This window comes from Hemitrygon akajei, chromosome 22 (assembly GCF_048418815.1).
Source record: "Hemitrygon akajei chromosome 22, sHemAka1.3, whole genome shotgun sequence".
Taxonomy (NCBI): domain Eukaryota; kingdom Metazoa; phylum Chordata; class Chondrichthyes; order Myliobatiformes; family Dasyatidae; genus Hemitrygon; species Hemitrygon akajei.
Window position 1 is genome coordinate 19063124 of NC_133145.1, and position 21900 is coordinate 19085023.

Here is a 21900-nt window from a genome sequence, read left to right on the forward strand (position 1 = left end):
AAACCCTCAAGGCATTCTACAATTATGTGAAGAAAATGAGGATGACTAGAGTGAAGGTAGGACTGATAAGGGATAGATGAGGAAATATGTGCCTGCAGGTGGAGGAGGTAGGGGAGGTCTTTAATGAATATTTTGCTTCAGTGGGTAATATTCAGTGGGAGTGACTTTGATGTTTGTGAGGTTAGTGTAAAACAGGCTGATAAGCTAGAACACGTCGATGTTAAGAAACAGGATATGATGGAACTTTAGAAAGAACATTTGGAGATATTCCCGGGTCTAGATGCCATATACCCCATGTTACAAGAGAAGCAAGGGAAGACGTTGCTGTACTTCATGACTAGGTGTTCCAGCTCTTGTCAACTATGGTTCCATCACCTTACTATCCCTTCCCTGCCTCAGTGGGATTGTTGCGCCTTTGGCAATGATTCTTGCGTCCTCACTAGCCACAGGGGTAGCACCGGATGATTGGAAGGTAACATATTATTTTGTTCAAGAAAGGGAATAGGTATGGGTGGGTTAGTAAGTTTGTAGATGATAGAAAGGTTGGTGGAGTTGTGAATAGTATAGAAGGTTGTAGGTTACAATGTGACATTGACGGGATACAGAGCTGGGCTGAAAAGTGGCAGATAAGAGTTTAACCTTGAAAACAATGAAGTGATTCACTTTGGAGGTTTGTATTTGTTGGCAGAGTGCAGGTTTAATGGCAAGATTCTTAGTAGCATAGAGGAACAGAGGGATCTTGGAGCCCACGTCTATAAACCCTTCAAAGATGCTGCGCAAGTTGATAGGGTTGTTGAGAAGGTTGTACGGTGTGTTGGGTTTAGTTAGTTAGGTGACTGAGTTCAAGAACTTTGAGGTAATGTTGCAGCTCTCATTAATTAGACCACATCTGGAATATTGTGTTCAGTTCTGGTTGCTTCATTATAGGAAGTATATGAAAGCTTCAGAAAGGGTACCGAGGAGATTTACCATGATGCTCCCTAGATTACAGAGCATGTCTTATGAGGTTAGCTTGAGAGAGCTAGGGCTTTATCCTCTGGCGAGGTGACTTGATAGAGGTACCCAAGACGAATAATGCATGGAACGATGGCCAGAGACATTTTCCTCAGGGTGGAAATGGCTAAAACAAGGGAGCATAATTTTAAAGTGGTTGAGGAAAGTTCAGGGGGTTGTCAGGGTTAAGTTTTTTTAATAAAAGAGAAAGGCGAGTGCACAAAACACCCCTGCCAGGGTGGTGTAGAGGCAGATAAATTAGAGGCAGTTAAGACATTCATCTATAGGCACATGGATGATAGAAAAATGGACGGCTACGTAGCTGGAAATGGCTAGACTGATCTTAGAGCAAATTAAAAGGTTGGCACAACGTCATGGGCCAAAGGGCTTGTACTGGCTGTAATGTCTATGCCTATCAACTCCACACGTAGAGTTAAGGAAAATGTTGAGATTTGAAAATTAAAGCTACAACGTCTGATTGCCGTTCTTTTACCTTGCCACAGCCAGGCACTTCTAATCCATCCAGTGGACGAGGGATTTCAATCGATTTCACAGTTCCATATTTGCTGCACTCTTCTCTAATATCTTCCAAAATTTCCTCATACTCTTCGTCATCAATAAGTTCATCTGGTGACACCATGTTTAACAAGCAGAGCACATCAGTGGGAAGCCCTGTGTTCTGAACTTGCATTGTTGGAAGGCCTGGCACCTGCACGGTCACTGGTGTTTGAATAATAGCATTCTGCACAGAAAAATAAAAATTTTAAATCAGCTGTCATCTCCACTTTCCTAGCTGTCCACCATATTACACTACATGGGTGGGAAGAAATATTCTCTACTGCAACTACTGAATATTCCCAGTAACACTACTCAAAATAGAAAATGATGTGTTTCTATTGGTAAAGGCCTTGGGATCCATTGAAAAACATTTCATTGTATGAACTAAATTTGTAATTCCAATCAGCTGTATGATATATAGTATTTTTGGAAGCAAATGGCTTTAATTTACTATCACATCAAGAATTGTTACATTAAACATCGACTGTTTCAATTGCAAACCAAAACTGTGCACTTAAAAGCAATGTTTTTACCCACCAAAATGACAAAGGCGAAAATAAGGCAAAAACATTGATGGTAACATCAATAGATACAGTTGTGTTCAGGTAAAAAAAATTTAAACAAATAAATCCACGGTGAATTTGAAAGTGGTTATTTGCTAACATTAAGAGCTGCTCAATATTCAGTAGTCTTATATTGCAGCTCAAGCTCATTATTCTACCAAACTCTTAATGATCAGTATCCTTCTGTGCTCCAAACAGAAGTTTCTCTGATCTCATCACGTTACTGGTATACCACACACTGTTTTATTACTGATAACTGATGAAAGATATTCATACTTGTTAGTCAAAACAATTAACTCTTAAGTTGAAATAGTATACAAGATCTCTCATTCTCAATGCCAGTGAACTTGTATGAAGTTGACTTTTCGTTGTGAAAAATCTAGTTTAAAAATATGCTTGGCTAAGTTAAAGGACTTTTTTTGAAAGTATCGTTTCAATCACAAATAGAAGTAAATAACCTTCTGTAGGAAGGGAAGTCACTGAGGCAGATGCTGGACTTCTTCAAATGAAGAATAAATTAAGTGCTCTGGATTAGTTTTGAATTTTTCTAGCAAGGAACTCACACAGTTATTGTGTAGCAGTTAGCACAACACTATTTCAGCCTGGAGTGTTCCAGAGTTTGGAGCTGAATTCTGGCCCAGTCCATAAGGAGATTGTACATTCTCCCCATGACCACATGGGTTTCCTCCGGGTGCTTTGGATTCCTCCCAGTTAGTAGGTTAACTGATCATTGTAAATTGTCCTGTGATTAGATTAGGATTAAATGGAAGGGGGGGGGGGGCGCGGGGAAGGTTTGCTGGACAGTGCAACTTGTCGGGCTGGAAGGGCTTGTTCTCTAGATAAAATGCCACCTTCTGGTGACGAACACTCATAGTTTCAAGATTCCATGAAAGACTTACCAACAGTCTTAAATGCAGATGCTGAAGGTCAATACCTGAAAATAATGTCTGCAAAATGAAGGTGACTGTGAACCTTCTGAACCTTACAAACCCAAAGCTTTCAGATTCCACTGGGTGCTGAATCAGTTGACCGCAATCAAAGTGTTGGGACATGTATAATTAATTTCTCCTGTAGTTTATGAAGTTCCACTAGTGATTTCTATCTAGTGGCTATTAATGAAAGCAGACAGTCTGTGGACTTCAGGGTAGCAGATAGAGGAATGTATTGAAGATGAAGCAGCAATCATGAAAGCTTTTATAATTACCCATTAGAAAGAATTAAGAATGAATAAGATATTAAGACAATTGCTTAGAGACAAACTCACAGAAGCCAATTCAACTAACAAATCAAAATCACAATGGGTTGCTGATTTCCTTTATGAACTGATTACTGACTCTGCTCAACATATAATCAATGAATTACATTCATGAAACTCATTTAAATTTATCTGATATTCAATGTTATCAACAAATAGTAAGATTTAAAATACCCAAGTAAACCAAAAACTGATTCTGTACAGGTACACGTGCACCACTGAACACTTCATAATGTTTTATAAACTGGGGAGTAGAGTTATCAAGAGTTGGTCTAGTTTGTGCCCAAATAAGGGTTGGAGTCTATGTTTTGGAGCACAACTTTATCACCTGCAAGCCAGGTTCCACTTACAAGGACAATGGATTTTGAGTAATAATGACTTTAATTTAAAAAATTAAAAGCAAAAGGTAAAAAAAAATGCAGATGTGAACAAAATTTGTTGACAAAAAGAGATAGGCTAATACAAGGAAATCATCCTGGGGTACAAGTGCAAAACAGTTAATATTTTAAACTATAATTTAAAATGAATTACCGGGTTAGCATTCTTCGCACCAACACTGGCCCTTTGTACTATAAGCTTCTTATCACCAAGCTGCATCCCATTCAATCCTGCAATAGCCTAAAAAGAATATATATTATTTAGGATAGGCAGGCTAAAAATTCTTGGTTAAAAAAAATCTATGAATTGCATCAGTTTTCTATTTTTAAGAATACAAGAGGCTGAAAACAATCATAAGTGTACACAATGGGGAAGACCTTTGTGGTACAAAACATTAAATGTGTGCTTTTTAAATATTCTAGCTTACAATTCCACTAAATATTAGAAATTGTTTTATTCCTAAGGCCTATACCAGTCAATTGATTGAATACCTGATGATTCTGAAAAAAACTCATGCTCTAACAAACAGTTGTCTGTAGCACCGTGAGCATGAATTGTATTTCACATCAATTAGTTTTAGACAAACAATAGTTCTCTTTAATTTTTCACTTCCCCATTTTGAATTCCAATTCCCTATCAACACTCTTTATATTAAACCTACCAATTAGCAAATAAATGTAACTGTGGGCTCCTCTGCACTCAGCAACGAACAGCTGGTAGGAAGTAGACATACCTGAAGCCCCTGGTGGAGACCCAGCAGAAAACTGATGAAACTCATCATGCTTATGGTTGGCAGGCTTGAGTGTTGGTCTCCACAGAAGTTTAAGCCTGCAACCAGAGATGCAATGTGATCCCAGGCTGTAAGAACCAAACAGCTGGCCTTCACCAAGCTCTCCTAGAAGCCAATGACTAAGGTATTCCTTAGGACAATGGTCCCTTTACCTGTGGCCCACAAGAGATACTTGCTACTTCATCTAAACAGGTCTGCACTCACAGTTCTTCGGCACAGAAGAAACAGAAGTGGGCAAAGCAAGAATAATTGGCAGGACGGCAGTGCTCCGAGACAATGCCTTCAGAATAAAAACTACTGGCCATAGAATAATAGTAGTTTATATTATTAGTTGTAGCATACAAACAATGTGTACATTAGAGCCTGGTTTTCTGAAATAGCTGCGCAGGAACTAAATGGCCTAGACTTATTTTAAAATATGATTCTTCTGTTAGTACTTGTACCCTACATATCCCACGAAAAAGTATTGAGAGAATCCATGGTAACCCTGTGAACGTGGTCATCCGTCCATAAGCATTTCCTCAAAGTAAGAGCAGATGGGACTGAAAAGGTCCAGTGTCAACAGGTTAGCACCATCTGCTTCAAAGGAGTTATTTCCAACTGTGTTATATGTCAGCATTCATGCAGGTTGTAGTCAGCTGAAACACAGCTTGTTGACCAAAAGCAATAGAAGTGAACTGACACAAAAGCAAAACACAGAGCATGCACAGCACAGTGGAAAAAAATCTAGTGCTATCAATATAATCTACATAAACCACAAGCAAGTGCTGAAATGAGGGGGGAACCATATAATTGGAGTAAAGCACAGAATCCTCCCATCCAAATGTTCAAGAAAGGTAGGATGCCAAACAAGAGTATATTTGCATCTGCAGCACCAAGGGAGAAGCATGCACAGCATGAAAACAGGCAATCCACATATATTAAGGAACTATATATTCCTTAACTTGGATATACTTTATATGCTTTAACATGGCAAAATTAGCAAAATAATGTTCTTACCTTTTATTTGGTACATCTCAATTCGTCATTTGGCCTCGTTTCCATAAGAGATTGTCTCCAAACTGCCACCACCCCTGACCCCAGTCAATGAATTCCACAACTTTGACAACTAGTCATGCCACTGGCACAACTATGTCAATTTTCTAGCATGATATTACATCTTCTTGCACCCTCCCACACACAAGCTCACTAATTTGTGGCCCACACTTGAGTAGCACAGTTTACTTTCAGCAACTTTATATACATCCATTTATTAAAAATATGATCTTGAATTATATTCATTTGATTGCTAATCTGATTGTCTGCGGCAATTACAGTAACATATACTGCCGATAATAATTTGTACCTGATCAGTAACATTGACATCCACATATTCACAGAAGGCATAGCCCTTGGACAGAGATGTTGCACTGTCCTTCACTAGGTTAAAAGCTTTCAGTGGACCAAACGAAGTTAAGAGTTCTTTAACCTGTAAGCCAAAGCCAACAGCAGAACAATGAATTAGAATTTATTCAGAACCTGTTAAATTCCATTTACTGTAAAAAAAATCCTAACTCGTATCAAAGCTTGGGATTATTGTGCTTTAAAGTTTTCAGAGATAGGGCATAAAATGATGGAGTAGCTGATTCAAAATGCCATTTCCACCATTAGTCTAACTGCAATTGGATTGTTGCCTATTAAAATATTTCAGTTATATGTAGATAATCAAAACTTTAAGAACGAGTCTTAGGTCAGCTCTTAGCAATCATAATCACAGCAAATAAAATTCCAGCTATTCAAAGCAGCAACATCAAACACCTATTAATGTTACATATTTAACTTTGTTAACACAAATACCACTCTGAGGAAAAGATTCAAAATGATAAAAATACAACCAAGAGTTGGCCACCACTAGCCTGCACATGATAAACTTCTTGGTACTAGCAATAATATTTTAAAAGATTTACAAAACAATAATGTTTTTATTTTAACCTATGAACCTCTTAAAATAATGAATTTAGTAAGAACTAAAGAACAGGTATTCTATTGTGGAAATGGAAAATGAACACTGCAATTCAGCAAGCTAAGTGATTTTCAAAGCAACTGTTACTCTCATCACCTCTAAGTCCAACTTATGCTCAAACTAAACATCTAATCTTTTCTGACCCCAATATTCTGTCTTTATTCCCTTTTGTACTGCAACCATTAATCTAAATCAATATTAATTCAGCTAATTAATATGCCAATACTAAAACATTAACAATCCCACTGGAATTCACATCAACAGGCTAGAAATCCCTATGCAGAACATGTGACCAGAGGCCACAGATCTGCTTAACTGGATTGCTTATTCTCAATGTTTTCTAAATTCATAACCATTTCATGTAAATGAGACTATATTTCTGAAGGAAAACCTAAACAGTTTGCTTTAATTTCATTCCATATATATAAAAAACTGGCTTGTTTAACTGAAATGGCTACATTTTCTAATATTTATGACAGTTGCAACATTCCCAAAACAAACTGTCAGCAGTTGGACTCGAGAGTTTGCTGCTGCCATTCTTCTCTCAAAATTTCAACTCACTGAATATGTTAAATCTGTAGACAAGTGAAAAAAATTGTTGAAACATAAGCAATTATCTGAACGATAAGAAGATTGTCTATTCTTAAGTTACCAGGCTGTATACAAATAAGAATTAAACAACAATTAAAATATAGACCAGCATCAATTCTTAAATTTGTCCTCCTAACTCTCTGTAAACATGGAATCTCTTTCCCCATATTGTCATTGCCCCAGATGGCCTTTAAGGAAGTAAGTATCTTTGTAATTATTCTGATCTGATCATAAATTTTAAAATGCAAGAAAAAGGTCATAGACAAAGAACCAATTTGATTTTATTTCAGAAAATTATGATTTAGAAAGTGCTTTCTTTTTTGATTAAATTATTCAAATCCAATAGTATCAAAATAAATTGTCCTATAAAAACTGAAAATGTAGGCAAATGCCAATTTTTTTGTCCTCCTAAATAGATTTACTCATGCCTCCAACTCCCTCCTCTACATCTAAATTTAAAAAAAAACCTCAGTTCTACAAAAGTGTGGAAAACCTGAATTCCAGATGCAATTTCTTTACTTTAAGAAAAAAAGATACTGATGTTGTTTCAGGCCTGAAATATTAACCCATTGAGGACAGTTTCACAATTTAATTGTAGAATTAAAGAATTGAAGTCATTATGCTCTGGGTATCTAATTCTTGCCATTTTAAGTTGCATGATAGGAAAGTGACAAATTCATGAAATTAATCAGTAAGTACTTAACTTGGTTCTCAAAGGGTTAATCGTTTTAGTTCATGGAGCTACTAAGCTCAAAATTAAAAACAAAGGAGAAAGAACACTGTTGAAACAATCTTCAAATACAGAAAAATAGTTGGAGAAGAAGTCTTACCTCCTACAACACATACACCATAGGTATATATGTACTACTTACACCACAACTTTTAGTGGTTTATTCATTTGTACCAAGAACAAATTAACTTGTTTTCTCTTTTTTAGGTTTACCCTCAAAGCCAGCAAATGCTCTCAGGAAGGCTGGGCAGGTTCTAGAGTTGAGGGAAGAGCACAGTAGCTGGCTCCGAGGGTATCCGAGTGCGGGACATGAGCTCTTACTTGCCTTGTCTTACAGGTTGGCATGGCAGCAGTAGATCAGTACTACTGAACAAACTATGCGCCAAGACTTACGATCTTACAGGCCCCTAGCTGGGGACAAAGTGGGGGAACAAAAATGAAAGAGCCATGAGTATCAACCAGCAGTGACTACAAAGGAGTCAGTATAATACTGGCTCACAAATTTAGAATTAGAAAGCAAAACTCCCTGTTCTCAACAAACCGTGCATTTCAGACTTTCTAATGTTGAATATTCAATTACAGATTTAATAAAATCAGTTTTTCCAATTGATTTCTCCCCCCAGTTTAGGTGAGTGTTAAGATAGTTGATATAGATTGCTTAAAAAAAATCAAATGCCATCATGGATCACATCAAGTTTTTACTGTTACAAAATTTGATATCTACTAAAAACTCAGTATGAAGATTGGAATAAGATATGCAGCTTAAAGATGCTGTAAGTACTAAGAATTGACATCCATTTCCAAAAAAAAGTTAAAAAAATTATTGATGTAACACACATAGATAAGGGCTTGAAATTAATAACAATGTAGTAAATTTTATATGGAAGAGTTTTGCTTTTGAAAGAAAAAAAGCCACTTTAAAGTCAAGAACTTTTAAATGATTTATTTATAACATCAGCCATAAATTAGTTCATCTATCATCATGGCTGATGGTGCTGCAGCTTAAATGCAGCTTTGTGTTTATTTGCAAAATAACTATTTCAAGCATGCATAGAACTATCCTTTGGGAATATCAAATTATGCAATAAATTAGCTGATAGCTAAGATTGCATGTAGGTTTAAAAAAAACTTACAACTTGCTTAAAGTCAATAACGATTTTTTAAACGTTTCACTGCTAGTATACTCAACTGGATTCAACAGTTAATTTTAAGCTGTTTTCTTTTAGCTTAAAGAAGACATTTTAATTAGGAAAACAACTTGATATGACCCGTCAAAGGCAATTCTACTGTAAATCCAAACTTGAACTACACAATTTTATTTACAAAGTGTCTTAAACACTGCATATCATAAGGTAGTAAAGAAATTGACTGTAATTGCATCTCACCTTTAAGAGCCGAACGGTTTAGGAATCTAAAAACCTGTAAAAACTGAACTGCTGTGAAAAGAAAAAGGGGCTAGAACAAAAAGCTTTACCACTATAAACAAAAAGGCCAACTTGGTAAACTGACTATTTTACAACCAAGATCGAAATACCAAACAGAAAAATGATAAGCCACATCCAATTGTCCTAAATGAATAAATTCCTACAAAGGGGAGAAGAAAGGCCCTCTTAGGATGCAAATTATCTGCAGGTAATGTTGCTACAGAATGGATTTTACTTTCTTGTTTCATTTGTGGTGATGGTATTGCAGGTCTGGATCGTTAAGACATTCTGTCACCCTTCAGCGGCCCGAACTGCTTTTTCCCCTTGCTGCAAAAAGGAAGTCAGTGAAGTTTGCTGATTTTGTTTAGTTAGGGCTCAAACCCTCAGCCAGCCATTTTATGTGATCAATATTTTCACAGAAGCAATTTCATTTATTTAAAAATTTCAGGGAGGAAGTGAGGGGAGGGGGTTGAGGAGGAGAAAGAACAAAAAGCGCTATTATTGATACCAAAACAGGCAATGACAATCTGAATCACTCATCTTCATTGCAAAGCAGACGACCACTGTTCAGTGTTTTGCCCAGGAAGATTTTCTATATTAATCCATGTTAAAGCCTCTCAATAGAAGGTCTGGCCCAATGACACTGATAAGAACCTTAAAGAGGTTTAAAAAAATGCCTTCAAAATTTTCAGTGGAAAAAGCTAACACTCCTTCAATAGTCAACCAACTGCAACAACCAAGTGAGCAGCCATGTTTGTTTAACGGTACAAATTAAGGCAGCTTTGGATATATGGTATCAAAGAGGAGTAAAAGCAGAACAATATAGTCAGCTTTCTCCAAGTGGGTTGTATCCGTAGCTACCTGATCATCATTGAGGTAATTGGGCAAACCGCCAATGAATAGCTTGTGCGGAGAATCTGGAACCACCGTTGAGACAACACCTAAAAGAAAGATAAGAGAAACAAATGTTGCAATTTAAACAACATGAACCAAAAGCAACAAGGAAAGTAATAAAACTATCTTAAAACAAAAAGTAAGTCGGAATCACACAAAGCATCCACTTTGTGATGGGTGGTAAAGCAAGGGATTCATAAGATCTGTATCATATTACTACTTGATGAAGACATGCTGCAAAAAGATGCGAAGTAGCCACCAATGAAGAGTGAGACAATCTGCTTCCCATTGGTACACAAGTGCAGCTGCAAATATGATAATATTATCATGCTTGTGGATCATGTCAGCCATCACTGGTACACGAACCAACTATCGGGGTGCAAAATGTGCATCTTAATTGGAGAGGGGACAAAAGGGTTCAGATAATGGACCTTTATGTTTTGCCTTAAAGGAAGAAGGTAAACGTGGAATACTTAAGAAGTAATTGTTGCAAGTGTCTTAATTTAATAAACTCACCCCCTTTTTTGAAAAAAAAATGAAGCAAGCCACATATGGGTCAAAGAAAAGCAGAAGCATAACTGGAAAAACCTTCTAACTTACAGTATTGCGAATGTGGCCCTAGTAACATGTGCACGCTCCCAGGCTGGCAAAGAATCTTGCTGCGCCAGCTGCTCCAAACCAGAACATAAAGACTCTGCAGGTTTCCAAAATCCACAAGTGAGTGAACTTTAACAAATGCAGGGATTAAGAACTGGTGAGCATGGAAAGAGAATAAAATGAAGATAGAGGGGAAAAATATTTATAATGAAAAAAAGGAAAAACAAAATGGAGCAAAAGTGAAGGTGAATTCTCAGTGTGGTCTACTATCGGCCCCTTGCTCATCCATAAGACAATCTATGACTGTTTATTGTTAAAATGGCAAACCTTAAAACACTGGAAGCCAATGATTTTTACATTCAATTTAAACATTATCTGAACCCATTTACTATTATTACAGAATTGGTTGAATGTAATTTCACATCGTTTAAAAAAAGCGAATATTGAGTTGAATAATAGGTAAATTTCTGCATGATTTAGATATACATCAATGCATCTTTAACCAATTCAGACACAAAGCAACTCACTAGATTACAGTGCTGCTAGAGTTCTGGGCATTTGAGATTGACATTTACAATATTCCATCTTCCAGAATTGAAACAGGCAGAATCAATGGCCTCCTGTGATGGATGCCTCAGTACACAAGTCTGAAGTACAATCTTGGCTTAACTCTTGATCATTGCATATACACCCCCCCCCCCCCCCCACACCGCGCTCCCCCCACCCCCCACCATCAACCCCAAACAAAACTTCAAAGTTACCGGCTGCAAGAAGAACAATGTATAACATTCCTCGACCCAAAAATGTCATTTCTGATGTTAACATAAAATTTTCCTCTTTTCAGGTTGCAACTCAGAATGTCTAGGCATTCGAGTACAGTGACCGAGATTTTCATCCACAGAATTATATTTCTGCTGTGCGAGTTCTGACACTGACTTTCCTTGCATATTGTTTGTAACAGTATCTGCATTTTTTTTAAATTTTGTTTTGTAGGATTTTTTTCTCAATTTTAGCCAACAAATAGCATTGCAAATAACATTTTGGTGTCCTGGCATTACATCAGATACATGCAGTATACTTAAACCTGCAAAGGAAGTCCAGCACACAGATGTTGCATTTTTTGACGGACCTGGAACATGGAAAGAAGGTTGCTCAGACATGCCTGGCAGAGGTTGGTAATCATGGGGACGTCGGATCTTCAAAGATTGACCCTGGAAGATGATCCCATCGAATGCCATGGCTTGTGTAGTTTCATCAACTGATCGGAACTAAGAGAATCAATGTAATATTAGCAGTATCACAATGAAGAGAAAAACAGATCAAATTGAACTAAATAATCATAAAATGCTACATGTTTTGATGAAGCAAATCTTCATTAAAATATTACACCAAATTTATCCGCTTTAAATACCAAAAGTAATAATGCAAAACTCAGTGATAAGTGAAACTGGAGGGAAAGCTAGCCTCCACTACCATTCCATGTAGTAACAGTTTCAAGACCAGCATTGCTTGAGATCTAGAAGTACTTTGCCTGGCTACCTTCTACAGTTGAATATTTAAGTTAACAATCAAAAATAGAAAGTAATGGAATTCTTACATTAAATGTTGAAGTCATTCTACTAGTTATACAGAATGAATATACTGCACTCACATAATTGTTTATTAATTCATTGACTATGAATTTTTCACCAACTATCAAGGTGCTATAATACTATAATACATATATAATACATAATACATCATGTATTATAAGCCAAAAGTGTTCAGTATTTTTACTCCATATTTGGACATGTTTATTCAAAGTTATTCAGAACTGTTCACATCTATTCTGTAATAGCATTTTTACCAACCAGACATACAATGACAAAAGGATTGTTATAAAAATAATTACATAGAAATGAAAGTCACAAGTTTACCTCAAGAAAAGCAAAATTTTTATCTTGGTTGATCTGCACAGCCAACACAGGGTTCCCTGGAGCCTGTGACAACCCAGCAAGGCGCATCTGAGCATTAAAGAAATCTGCCATGGCTTCCTAGAAGGTAGAAAAGATCATTGACTGGCACCAAATCACGCACAATGGAGACTGCATCTCTACATTCTGACATGTCACTGGCATGATATCAAAATCAATGGCAGTTAGGTTTCTACTAAATTCATACAATTCTATCCAATTAAGAATGAATTGGAAAGATCCCACAATCTGGAATTCCTTTCCCAAATTCAGTCTTTTCGACACCACCCTTTCCAAATTGCAAGCTCAACAGCAGCAGTCCTTCCTTCAAGTTAAACGGCTAAAGTTCAAGTCCCATGACTTAAGCACATTAATCTAAACAGACACTTTAGTGAAGTGCTAATGCAATGCTGTCAAAGCCACATTCCTACTAAGGCCTTGCCAAAACCCACGCTATTACTGAAAAGACAGGAATTGTGCTGTGGTTAATATTAATCTAGTTTAAAACTAATGAGCAAAATCTTAGAATCACAGAATTGCATTGCATGGAAGCAAGGCATTCAACTCATCAACACCTACGAAATGAGCTCCCTTTCACATAAACCCCATTACTCGGTGCTTGGTCCATAGCCCTTTACACTTTTAGAAGTGCTATCAATGATCCAGCTTCAGCTGTGTATTCCAAGTACCTACCACTCTCAGAGAGAAGGCCTTCCTTAGATCTCTTCTAAATTTTATCCATCTCACTTCAAACCTAAGGTTTTATCTCTCTCTGATATGGGGAAAGTTTCTACCCTATATCCTGATACTATATTCCTCAATCATCTCCCTTCTTATCTTCCTCCAAAGAGAGAAGACTTTGCTTCTCTAGTCTATATTCATAAACTGAACTGCTCCACTGCTCTCAATATCCCAGTAAATCTCCTCTCCACCCTCTCCAGTACTCTCACATCCTTCCTATAATTGTGATCAGAACTGCACATAGTACTCCAGTTTGACCAAGGTTTTAAAATTCCCTACTTCTGTGTTCAGTGTCCTATCTAATGAAAGTACCCTGTGCGTCTTCCGAACCACGATATCTACCAGTGTTGTCACCTTCAAGGACCTATGGACTTGTACTCAGAGCCCCCTCTATTCCTTCATGATATATATCTTAGCTTCATCAGTGCTCTCAAAATGCAGCATCTCATATTTGACTCCATGTCATTTTTAGCTTGGCTAATTTCATATCACATCAATATCTCTGCTACCTGAGACTGCCTTCCACACCACTAACAACTCTGCCAATCTTTGTGTTGTCTGCGAACTTACCAATCTTGCCTCCTACATCCAAGTCTGTCACAGGCTTTACCCTCCTTCCTTTCCTGAAGGGAGGACTATATTTGCTGCCCTTTGATTATTTGGTATCTGACTGGTGTCAAGCAAAGATTTAAAATCTCAACCAGAACCCTAACAAACACTCATAATTGCTTCCTGCAACAATTTATGATAAATTCCATCTGATCCTGTGAATTTATCTATCTTTTGCCAAAACAGGAAGTAATTATGATTTATTACTGGGGACTTGCACTAGATGTTCATCTAATGCTACACTGAATTCTCCAACTACAAAGTCTGACTTATTTGTAAATAGCAATGAAAAGTATTCATTTAGGCCTTTTGTTCCACACACATATATTGTTCTTGTTGTCCCTAATGGTCCTTTTTTTTCTCAGGTTATTGTTTTGGCCTTATATAATAATGGAATACCTTTGGATCTGCCTTAGATCTGTTTACCAGTGATTTCTTGTGATGTTTTTTGCCTTTCTAACTTCCATTTTAAGCACCTCCCTACACTTTATATACTATTGACGAGGCTTCCCCTTCATTAGTTCCCTATATTGACTGAATGCTTCCTTTTTTATCCTCTTTATCCAGCCCATAATATCTCTCAACATCCAGGCTCCCTAAATTTGTTACCCCATTTCAGGACTATGTTGGCCTGGAACTCTTACTATTTCTCCTCTGAATACCTCCCAATATGTAGATATAGACTAACCTGCAATTAGGTGCTCCCAGTCTCCCTTATGTTAAAGAAATTGGCCTTACTTCAATTTAAGACCATAATTATTGGTTGGAATGTGCTGCCAGGGAAAAGTGGTAGAGGCAGATACAACAGTAACATTTAAGAAGGTACTAACACAGGCAGGGAGTAAACCAGATGCAGGCAGATGGAATTACTTAGATTGACACCATTGTTGGCCATAATGTCTGCTTCTCTGACATTCTATGTTCGATCCTTTTCCATAACCACATTAAAATATTCAAAGGATAGTGTCCAGTAACTGTTCCGTCTCACACTGGTGTATGTACATACTATGGTCTAGGGATAGTGATACATTCTGAAACACCCAGTGGTCTATAATCTTGTTAGATGAATACTTAAAGAAATAATTGTGGGTTGGTAGGTTAAACAGCCTATGTGTAGGTAAGTGATAAAATTTGCGCAGGCGCGTTCTTTATTTAGCATAGTAGGTCATTTGAGCCGTGCTGTCCAGCAACCCAGATTTAAACCTAATCACGAGGCAACTTACAATGACCAAATATCCTACCCAGTATGTCTTTGCTATGTGGGAGGATCTGGGGAAAGATGCGCATTTCACAAGGAGGACATACAGACTCCTCACAGATGATGCCAGAACTGAACTTTGAACTCTGACGCTCTGGGCTGTAATAACGTCACACTAACTGCTACGCCATTGTGGTGCTCACAGTACGTGTATGTGTACACACGCACGGGAAGTTAATGAGATTGTAAAAAAAAAAGGAATTAATGTAGAAGTACTATAAAAGTTTGGCTGATAGTTGGATATGATGTGCCAAAGGGTCTGTTTCCATGTTATATCGCTCTCTGACTCTATGAAACAAATTGGTCTGCTGAGATTGACAAAATATAAATGAAGCAAATTGCTGAAGGTTCATGGTCAGCCACTTGAATTAACACAATACTTAGGCGTACAGGTCGTGATAATGGACGAAGCAAACTGAGGTGAAAGCTTAATTAAGTTTGCTTGTTGTAAAGTGTCATGCCCAAATATACAAAATTGTAATACATTTCAGTATTCTTAATTCTGGTGCAGAAGAGGGAGTATAGTTAAATTAAACGTCTTTTGGATGAAACACTAAACAATCTTCCTTTCTACGTATGTAAGAGTTTGTGATCTCTGCTACGAAGAGCAGCAAGTTATCTCCATGTGTTTTACAAAGTTGAAAGCAGATGGCACAGACAAACCTGTATGCATTCTGTGCACATTGATAAAACTCAAATAGTTAATATAATAATCAATAGACAAAAAGATCAATAAAAAATCAAGACAACACACAGGATACTTGCCTTAAACCAGCTGAGGCAGAAAATACATGGAGATCATATTAGTACTACATAAAATAATCTATGGGCTGTGTACTATCCAGATTACCAATTTTAAGTACACCAGTGAGAATGCGGTGAAGATTTAAGAGTACAGAGGGTCAGAGTAGTCATGCAAAGGTGATGACTAGACTGGAACTGCTTTTTTCCGCAAAATGGGGACTGAGGGAAGATTTCATCAAAGTGTACAAAATTATGAAAAGGCCTACATAGTGAGCATGAAGAGAAAGAAGGTTGATTGTTAAAAGATATAGATTTAAGTAAAATTGATGGAGGGTTAGAGCAGTGCCAAAATCCTCACATATAAAAGATCACCTTCATAATTTGAAGAGCTACAAATACATGGCTACAGACTGATAGCTGGGAAATGGAAGTAGCAAATGCAGCTCCAGTTCTAGTTCCACATACATAATAGTCAGCATCTGCATGATAGATTTGATCAAGTTTGTTTCTGAAGCCTACTTAATTTCCTGTGTAATAGTAAATACACTTCATTAGTTGTACAGCACTTTTGAAAAAGTCCCAAAGAAATGGATTTTTTTTCCTTTTACAACAATTAGTAGTTTTACAACTGTTAGATCCAACATAAATGTTTTAAAGTCACAAAACATGATAGCTAACTGTGATAGGTATTTTTCAGTCACTGCGCTGACCATGTTTAAAATTCCATAGCCCAACTCAATTAAATGAGGGGGAAAAAGGGAGGATAAGGACCTGGCAAACACACAGGTGGAACATTCTGACTTTTTTCACAAATGAAAATTACATTTAGAAAACTTGTACTTGCCTCTGTGACACCAAAGGGTATGTTGCCTACGTACAGCCGCCTGGCTTGCCTGGTCATCTGGCTGCCAATGATTGGAACTTGTGTTGGTGTGATTGTCACACCACCTACTGTAGAGGTTGCCAACAATGCTGTAGCTGGGATCTGACCCGCAGCTAAAGAAAAAGAGAAAGAGACAGATTCTTTTCCTTAGTGAAATGGGTATATATGTTCATTGAGAGCTTCATGGAAACGGTCTGGTGCTGGCTCTTACTAAAGCACGCATAAAAATTCTGGAAGAATTTACCTTGCATCGCCTTGTACTGCATTGGGGTAATGTGCTCAAAACCTGGAGGGGGAACATCCCAGTATCTATAAGGCTTCTTTCTACGAGAACGACGAGGAGACCGACTGTAGTTACAAAAACAAAATTTGGAAACTCAGTCTCATAGGGAAATGTATGCTACTAATATCAGAGGTTATACCACACACCATTTATTTAAAATAGTGTGCATATTCTGTTAAATTTAAATTAGAAATAAAAAAAGGCATTTTTGATTAGTGAGAGCCCAAATAATGCAATGATTAAGATAGAAATGTATAAATGGCTCCTTAAGAATCAGCAAAGACACTAAAGTAATCAATTGAAGTTTATGTTGACAGCATTGGAAGTTAGGTAATTTGCTGTTGAATAATGTAGATTCACACATTCAATCTCTTTTTCACACCTTTCATGTAACTCAGGAAATTGTGAAATTAACACTTTTTGTTCTATCTATGAAATAAAGTGCTCTAAAATTTCCAATACCTTGACCTTGGCTAATTGGTAAGTGTTGCTGTTATCTGGGAACTGTGTCAGTCATTATAGTTTCTCAAAAGTACATTTGCACTCACAATCAGGTCTCTACAGATATCCTTTAAGTAAAATGGAAAATTTGGACCAGAAACTGTAACTACTCCACTCACTTTAGTTTTCTACAACTCATCTACATTCACATATACACACTGCAGAAAAGCTCTTCACAGTCCTCTCCAGGTTATGGTAGTTACTGTTTGTAACTGGGATAGTTCAAGTCAGAAATGCAGCCATGAATCAAGCTCCCTGACAGCAGTAGATGCCCATAACTCTGCAACAGCAGGCAAATCCACCCAGCTGGTCTTTCAAATGTTTGTTTACACATGCAGACTGCAGACAACTAAGAAGTTTAAAACCGGGGATGACCTGTTGCCTGCAAGTACCAGGAAGGACAATGTAGCAACTGCTTAGCAAAAATTACAAACACTCCACTGGATAATCTCACACTCAATAAACCTTATTTTAGGGTATAATTATCTTAGATTCACCACTGTTAGTCCACTGTCTCATTACTGCAATCAGATCATTGTCTTGTTTATTGTTCATTGAAAAGCTACTTATAATGGGCAAATTATTCAAATTTACCTTTATAAAACAGAGACCTAGAAAACAGGGCCTTGAAGCATCTATTTTAGACTATATGACTACATGAATTGCTCCTAGACCAGTGCATTAAATTTTATTATATTTTATCAGTGCTATCGGTGCTTCAGTTTCCTCCCAAATTCTGAAGACATATTGACCAGTTAGCCAGTTAATTGGTCATTGTCCTGTGCTTAGGCTGGGGTAAAATAGGGAGGTTGCTGGACAGTGTGGCTCATTGGGCTGGAAGGACCATTCCACTCTGTATCAATAGATAATTAATTGAGGAGTCATAGCATGTTGGATTCTGCTGAAGGGCTCAGAGATATGACAGAAATCTAAGGACTCTCAATTTATCAGCATTTGTAATCTGCTTTGTTCCTGAAGCCATTAAATTGTGAGATGATATTGCTGCCAGGTTATGGGAAAAAGGGAAAGCAGAGTAACTAGATAATTTTATCAGCCAATCAGTAGGGAGAAGGTGGGCTGAAATGGTTCCCATTGGTGTAATAAAATGTTTCAGATTTTAAAATTCAAGAGAGAATGTGAACATTGCTTTCCCTCTCGTGTCACATGCATTGTGAAGGACCAATGAAACTGCCCAACAATATTAAGCTGCTTCTGAGATGGTTACATAGGTGGATCATGATAGTTCTTGAAATCTGAGATGTTGAATAGCATCAAAAACTATAGTCTACAGAATAAGCAGACAATCACTGATCAGCTACTGAGTTTTTGAAATGATGCTTAATTGAGTCAATCCTCCATTTAAGTGTGCTCTGTAACTGTAAAATCACAAGAAACACTATGTACTAGCATTGAATGACAAGCAATTAGTTTTGGCTTTAATAGCTCATCCAGGGGGTGTTGTGTGGGAATTTATTCCACTAGAAAGTTTTATCTACTTGGCAGGATAGATGGTAGTGTATCAGTTAGCATGACGCTATTACAGCTCGAGGTGTTCCAGAGTTTGGAGATCATTCCGGCGCCGTTCTGTAACATGTCTCTGTATGTCCTTCCCATGGAATGCATAGTTTTCCTCCCACAGTCCAAAGACATACTGGGTAAGTTAAATGGTCATTGTAAATTGCCCCATGATTATGTTAGGATTAACTGGGATTGTCAGCAGTTGCTGGGGCGGCGTGGCTCAAAGGGCCGGAAGGACCGATTCTGCGCTGTATCACAAAATACGTATAAGTAAATCAAGTATGGATTACATGCAACTGTGGGAAGTATATTGGCAGAACTTCCTCTGCAGGAGCTTATCGTGAACTCTATATTAACACGCTTAACATGCAACAAATGGGAGCAAACTGTTTGAGAAATAGAAAAATTACCTGTGTCGCTTTCGTTCTCGTGAAGCGCTTCGCTTATCTCTGCTTCTGCTTCTCCCTCCTCGACTTCGACTTCTTTTGTCACGACTGCGGCTGCGTTTGTCTCTGCTTCGACTTCTCCGTTTTTTATCCCGACTTCTACTTCTGGAGATGCTTCGACTCTTCTTCTTGTGACGCTCTCTTTCTCGTTCTAGAAAGAACACCACTGAATATTTTAATCATAGTATTCAAAAATGGGCAAATTATTCAAACTTACCTTTAGAAAACAAAAGTTAAAATTATCTCTCAAAATGAAATTAAAAATTAAATGCTATCAGTTGTTCTACTGAAGAAGCGTTGTAGGTCAAACTTCCAAATTCAAGGATGAATATTCTTGAATTCTGTGCCTGGAAAAGTGGCTGATTAAGATAAAAAACCAGAATGTCACTGTTGGTACTTTTCTTAAAAGTTGACAAAATATTTCAAGCATACACTGGTGGATTAGTGTGCATTAAAAAAACATTTTGCCATCTACAAACTCAGGTACTTGTTGGGAAAGGTGGAGAAGAATGTATCTTATGGTACCTATCAAAGGCAGCACCAAAGAGATACTTTAGAAAAGTTACACAATAGTTCTCAAGGATAACTAATATGGGCTAAGTAGTCATTACAAAACAATAAACAAACTCATCTCATTGCATTTTAGTAACTGCAAGATATATGCAACAGTTGTATAGATGTGGTTCTTTAAGGTTCTTATTGATGGGGGTGGTAATGGAGATAAGCACCCACTACCTAGTCAATGCTCTCAATGAGGGGTGCCTCAAAAAGCCTCGGACAACCAAGTCTAGTTCCTGGCATTCACGTGTGCCTTAGCTACTAAGCCCGGTGGATCCACTTCTACTAACAAGGGGAAAAGGTGGGTTACTGGTTCCTTAAAACCAATTGCTTTGGGCAGATGGGGCTCATCTGCCATAGTTGACAGCTCACCCAGAGAAGATAAACTCTGATCTCAAACTTCCACCGCTTGTGGCTATATCCACTCATGGGGAAGGCTTCGGGAGTAAACTTAGAAGGAAAAATCAGAGCTGGGGTCAGAAAAATCAGAGCATAGTAGTCCTATGTTGAATTCAATGCTGACTGTCAACTCTTGTGAAGCAGCTGGAGCCAAAGTGTATCGGTCTCTGCTATTCATTTGGGTTCACAAGATGTGTGGATTGGGGGGGGGGGGGTGGAAACGACTTGATACATGGGCGACAATTTGCTCTCCATATTGTACTGCCCTGGCTTGCGTATCTAGTCAACTAGGATTCAACATCCATGGTGCACCCTAATCAACAGAGGCCAATCTCTTGTATAGATATAAGAAGACTGAAATACCTAATTAGCCGTGATCCATCCTACCACTACCATTTTTAGTCACTTTAACTTGTACTCAATTCCATTCAGTCCAAATTATGACAAATCTTCCAATTCAAATTTAAAGTAATATGATGAACTGTTGATCTCTCAATGTATCTCATCACAGCACTTGCACTGTATTTCTACCTGCACTGCACTTTCTCTGTAACACTCTATTCTTCATTTTGTTTTGTTTTCCTTTTCTACTATTTTGATGTACTTATGTAAGGAATAATCTGTCTAGATGACATGTAAACAAAAGTTTTTCACTGTATTTTGGTACAGATGACATAATAAACTAATGACTATTTCTGATTCCAAGTTGGAATACCTTGTGATCAAGAGTCATCCATTTTACCTGCCGTGAGAGATTTCAGCCATCGTTTTGGTAGCAGTGTACATTCCACTTCAGGCCAACGTCAAACAGGCTCCAGATGATCTGAGCGATGTAATCAACAGGCATGAAACCGATGCATCCCCAACACTTTGGGGGATTTTAACTACCATCTTGAGAAAGTCACTAAATAATTACCATCAATAAATCACTTGCAGTACCAGAGGAAACAACACACTGTTACACCATCATCAAGAATGCTTCCTGTGCCATTCTACGCCCACACTTTGGAAAGTCTGATCACCTGGCTGTACTTCTGCTCCGAGTATAGGCCGTGACCGAAGACTGCAGCGCCAGTAGTGAGGACCAAGAATTATGGACAAGGTCCATACCTTCAAAGTGCTTACAGGACTGCTTTAAATCTGTAGATTGGACTGTACTCAGGGATTCATCTCCAAATCTGGATGAGTATGCTGCAGTTGTTAACGACATCATTAAAACCTGTGTAGATGAGT

General features: G+C 37.7%; 1 protein-coding gene across 4 annotated transcripts in view; it reads right to left on the reverse strand.

The window, feature by feature from the left end:
• The window catches only part of LOC140714543 (splicing factor U2AF 65 kDa subunit-like), a 44873-nt gene that overhangs the window by 4530 nt on the left and 18443 nt on the right, over positions 1-21900 (reverse strand). The window contains exons 2-10 of one of the 4 annotated variants that reach the window (XM_073025815.1): positions 19675-19861; positions 17207-17310; positions 16924-17075; positions 12692-12808; positions 11860-12043; positions 10146-10225; positions 5883-6005; positions 3901-3987; positions 1487-1735 (exon numbers count right to left, since the gene is read on the reverse strand). In XM_073025815.1, coding sequence (XP_072881916.1) covers positions 1487-1735; positions 3901-3987; positions 5883-6005; positions 10146-10225; positions 11860-12043; positions 12692-12808; positions 16924-17075; positions 17207-17310; positions 19675-19861 — 1283 coding nt within the window. Of the gene's footprint in view, positions 1-1486; positions 1736-3900; positions 3988-5882; positions 6006-10145; positions 10226-11859; positions 12044-12691; positions 12809-16923; positions 17076-17206; positions 17311-19674; positions 19877-21900 lie in introns of all 4 variants that reach the window. The other 3 variants (XM_073025818.1, XM_073025816.1, XM_073025814.1) reach the window with 3 other exon arrangements.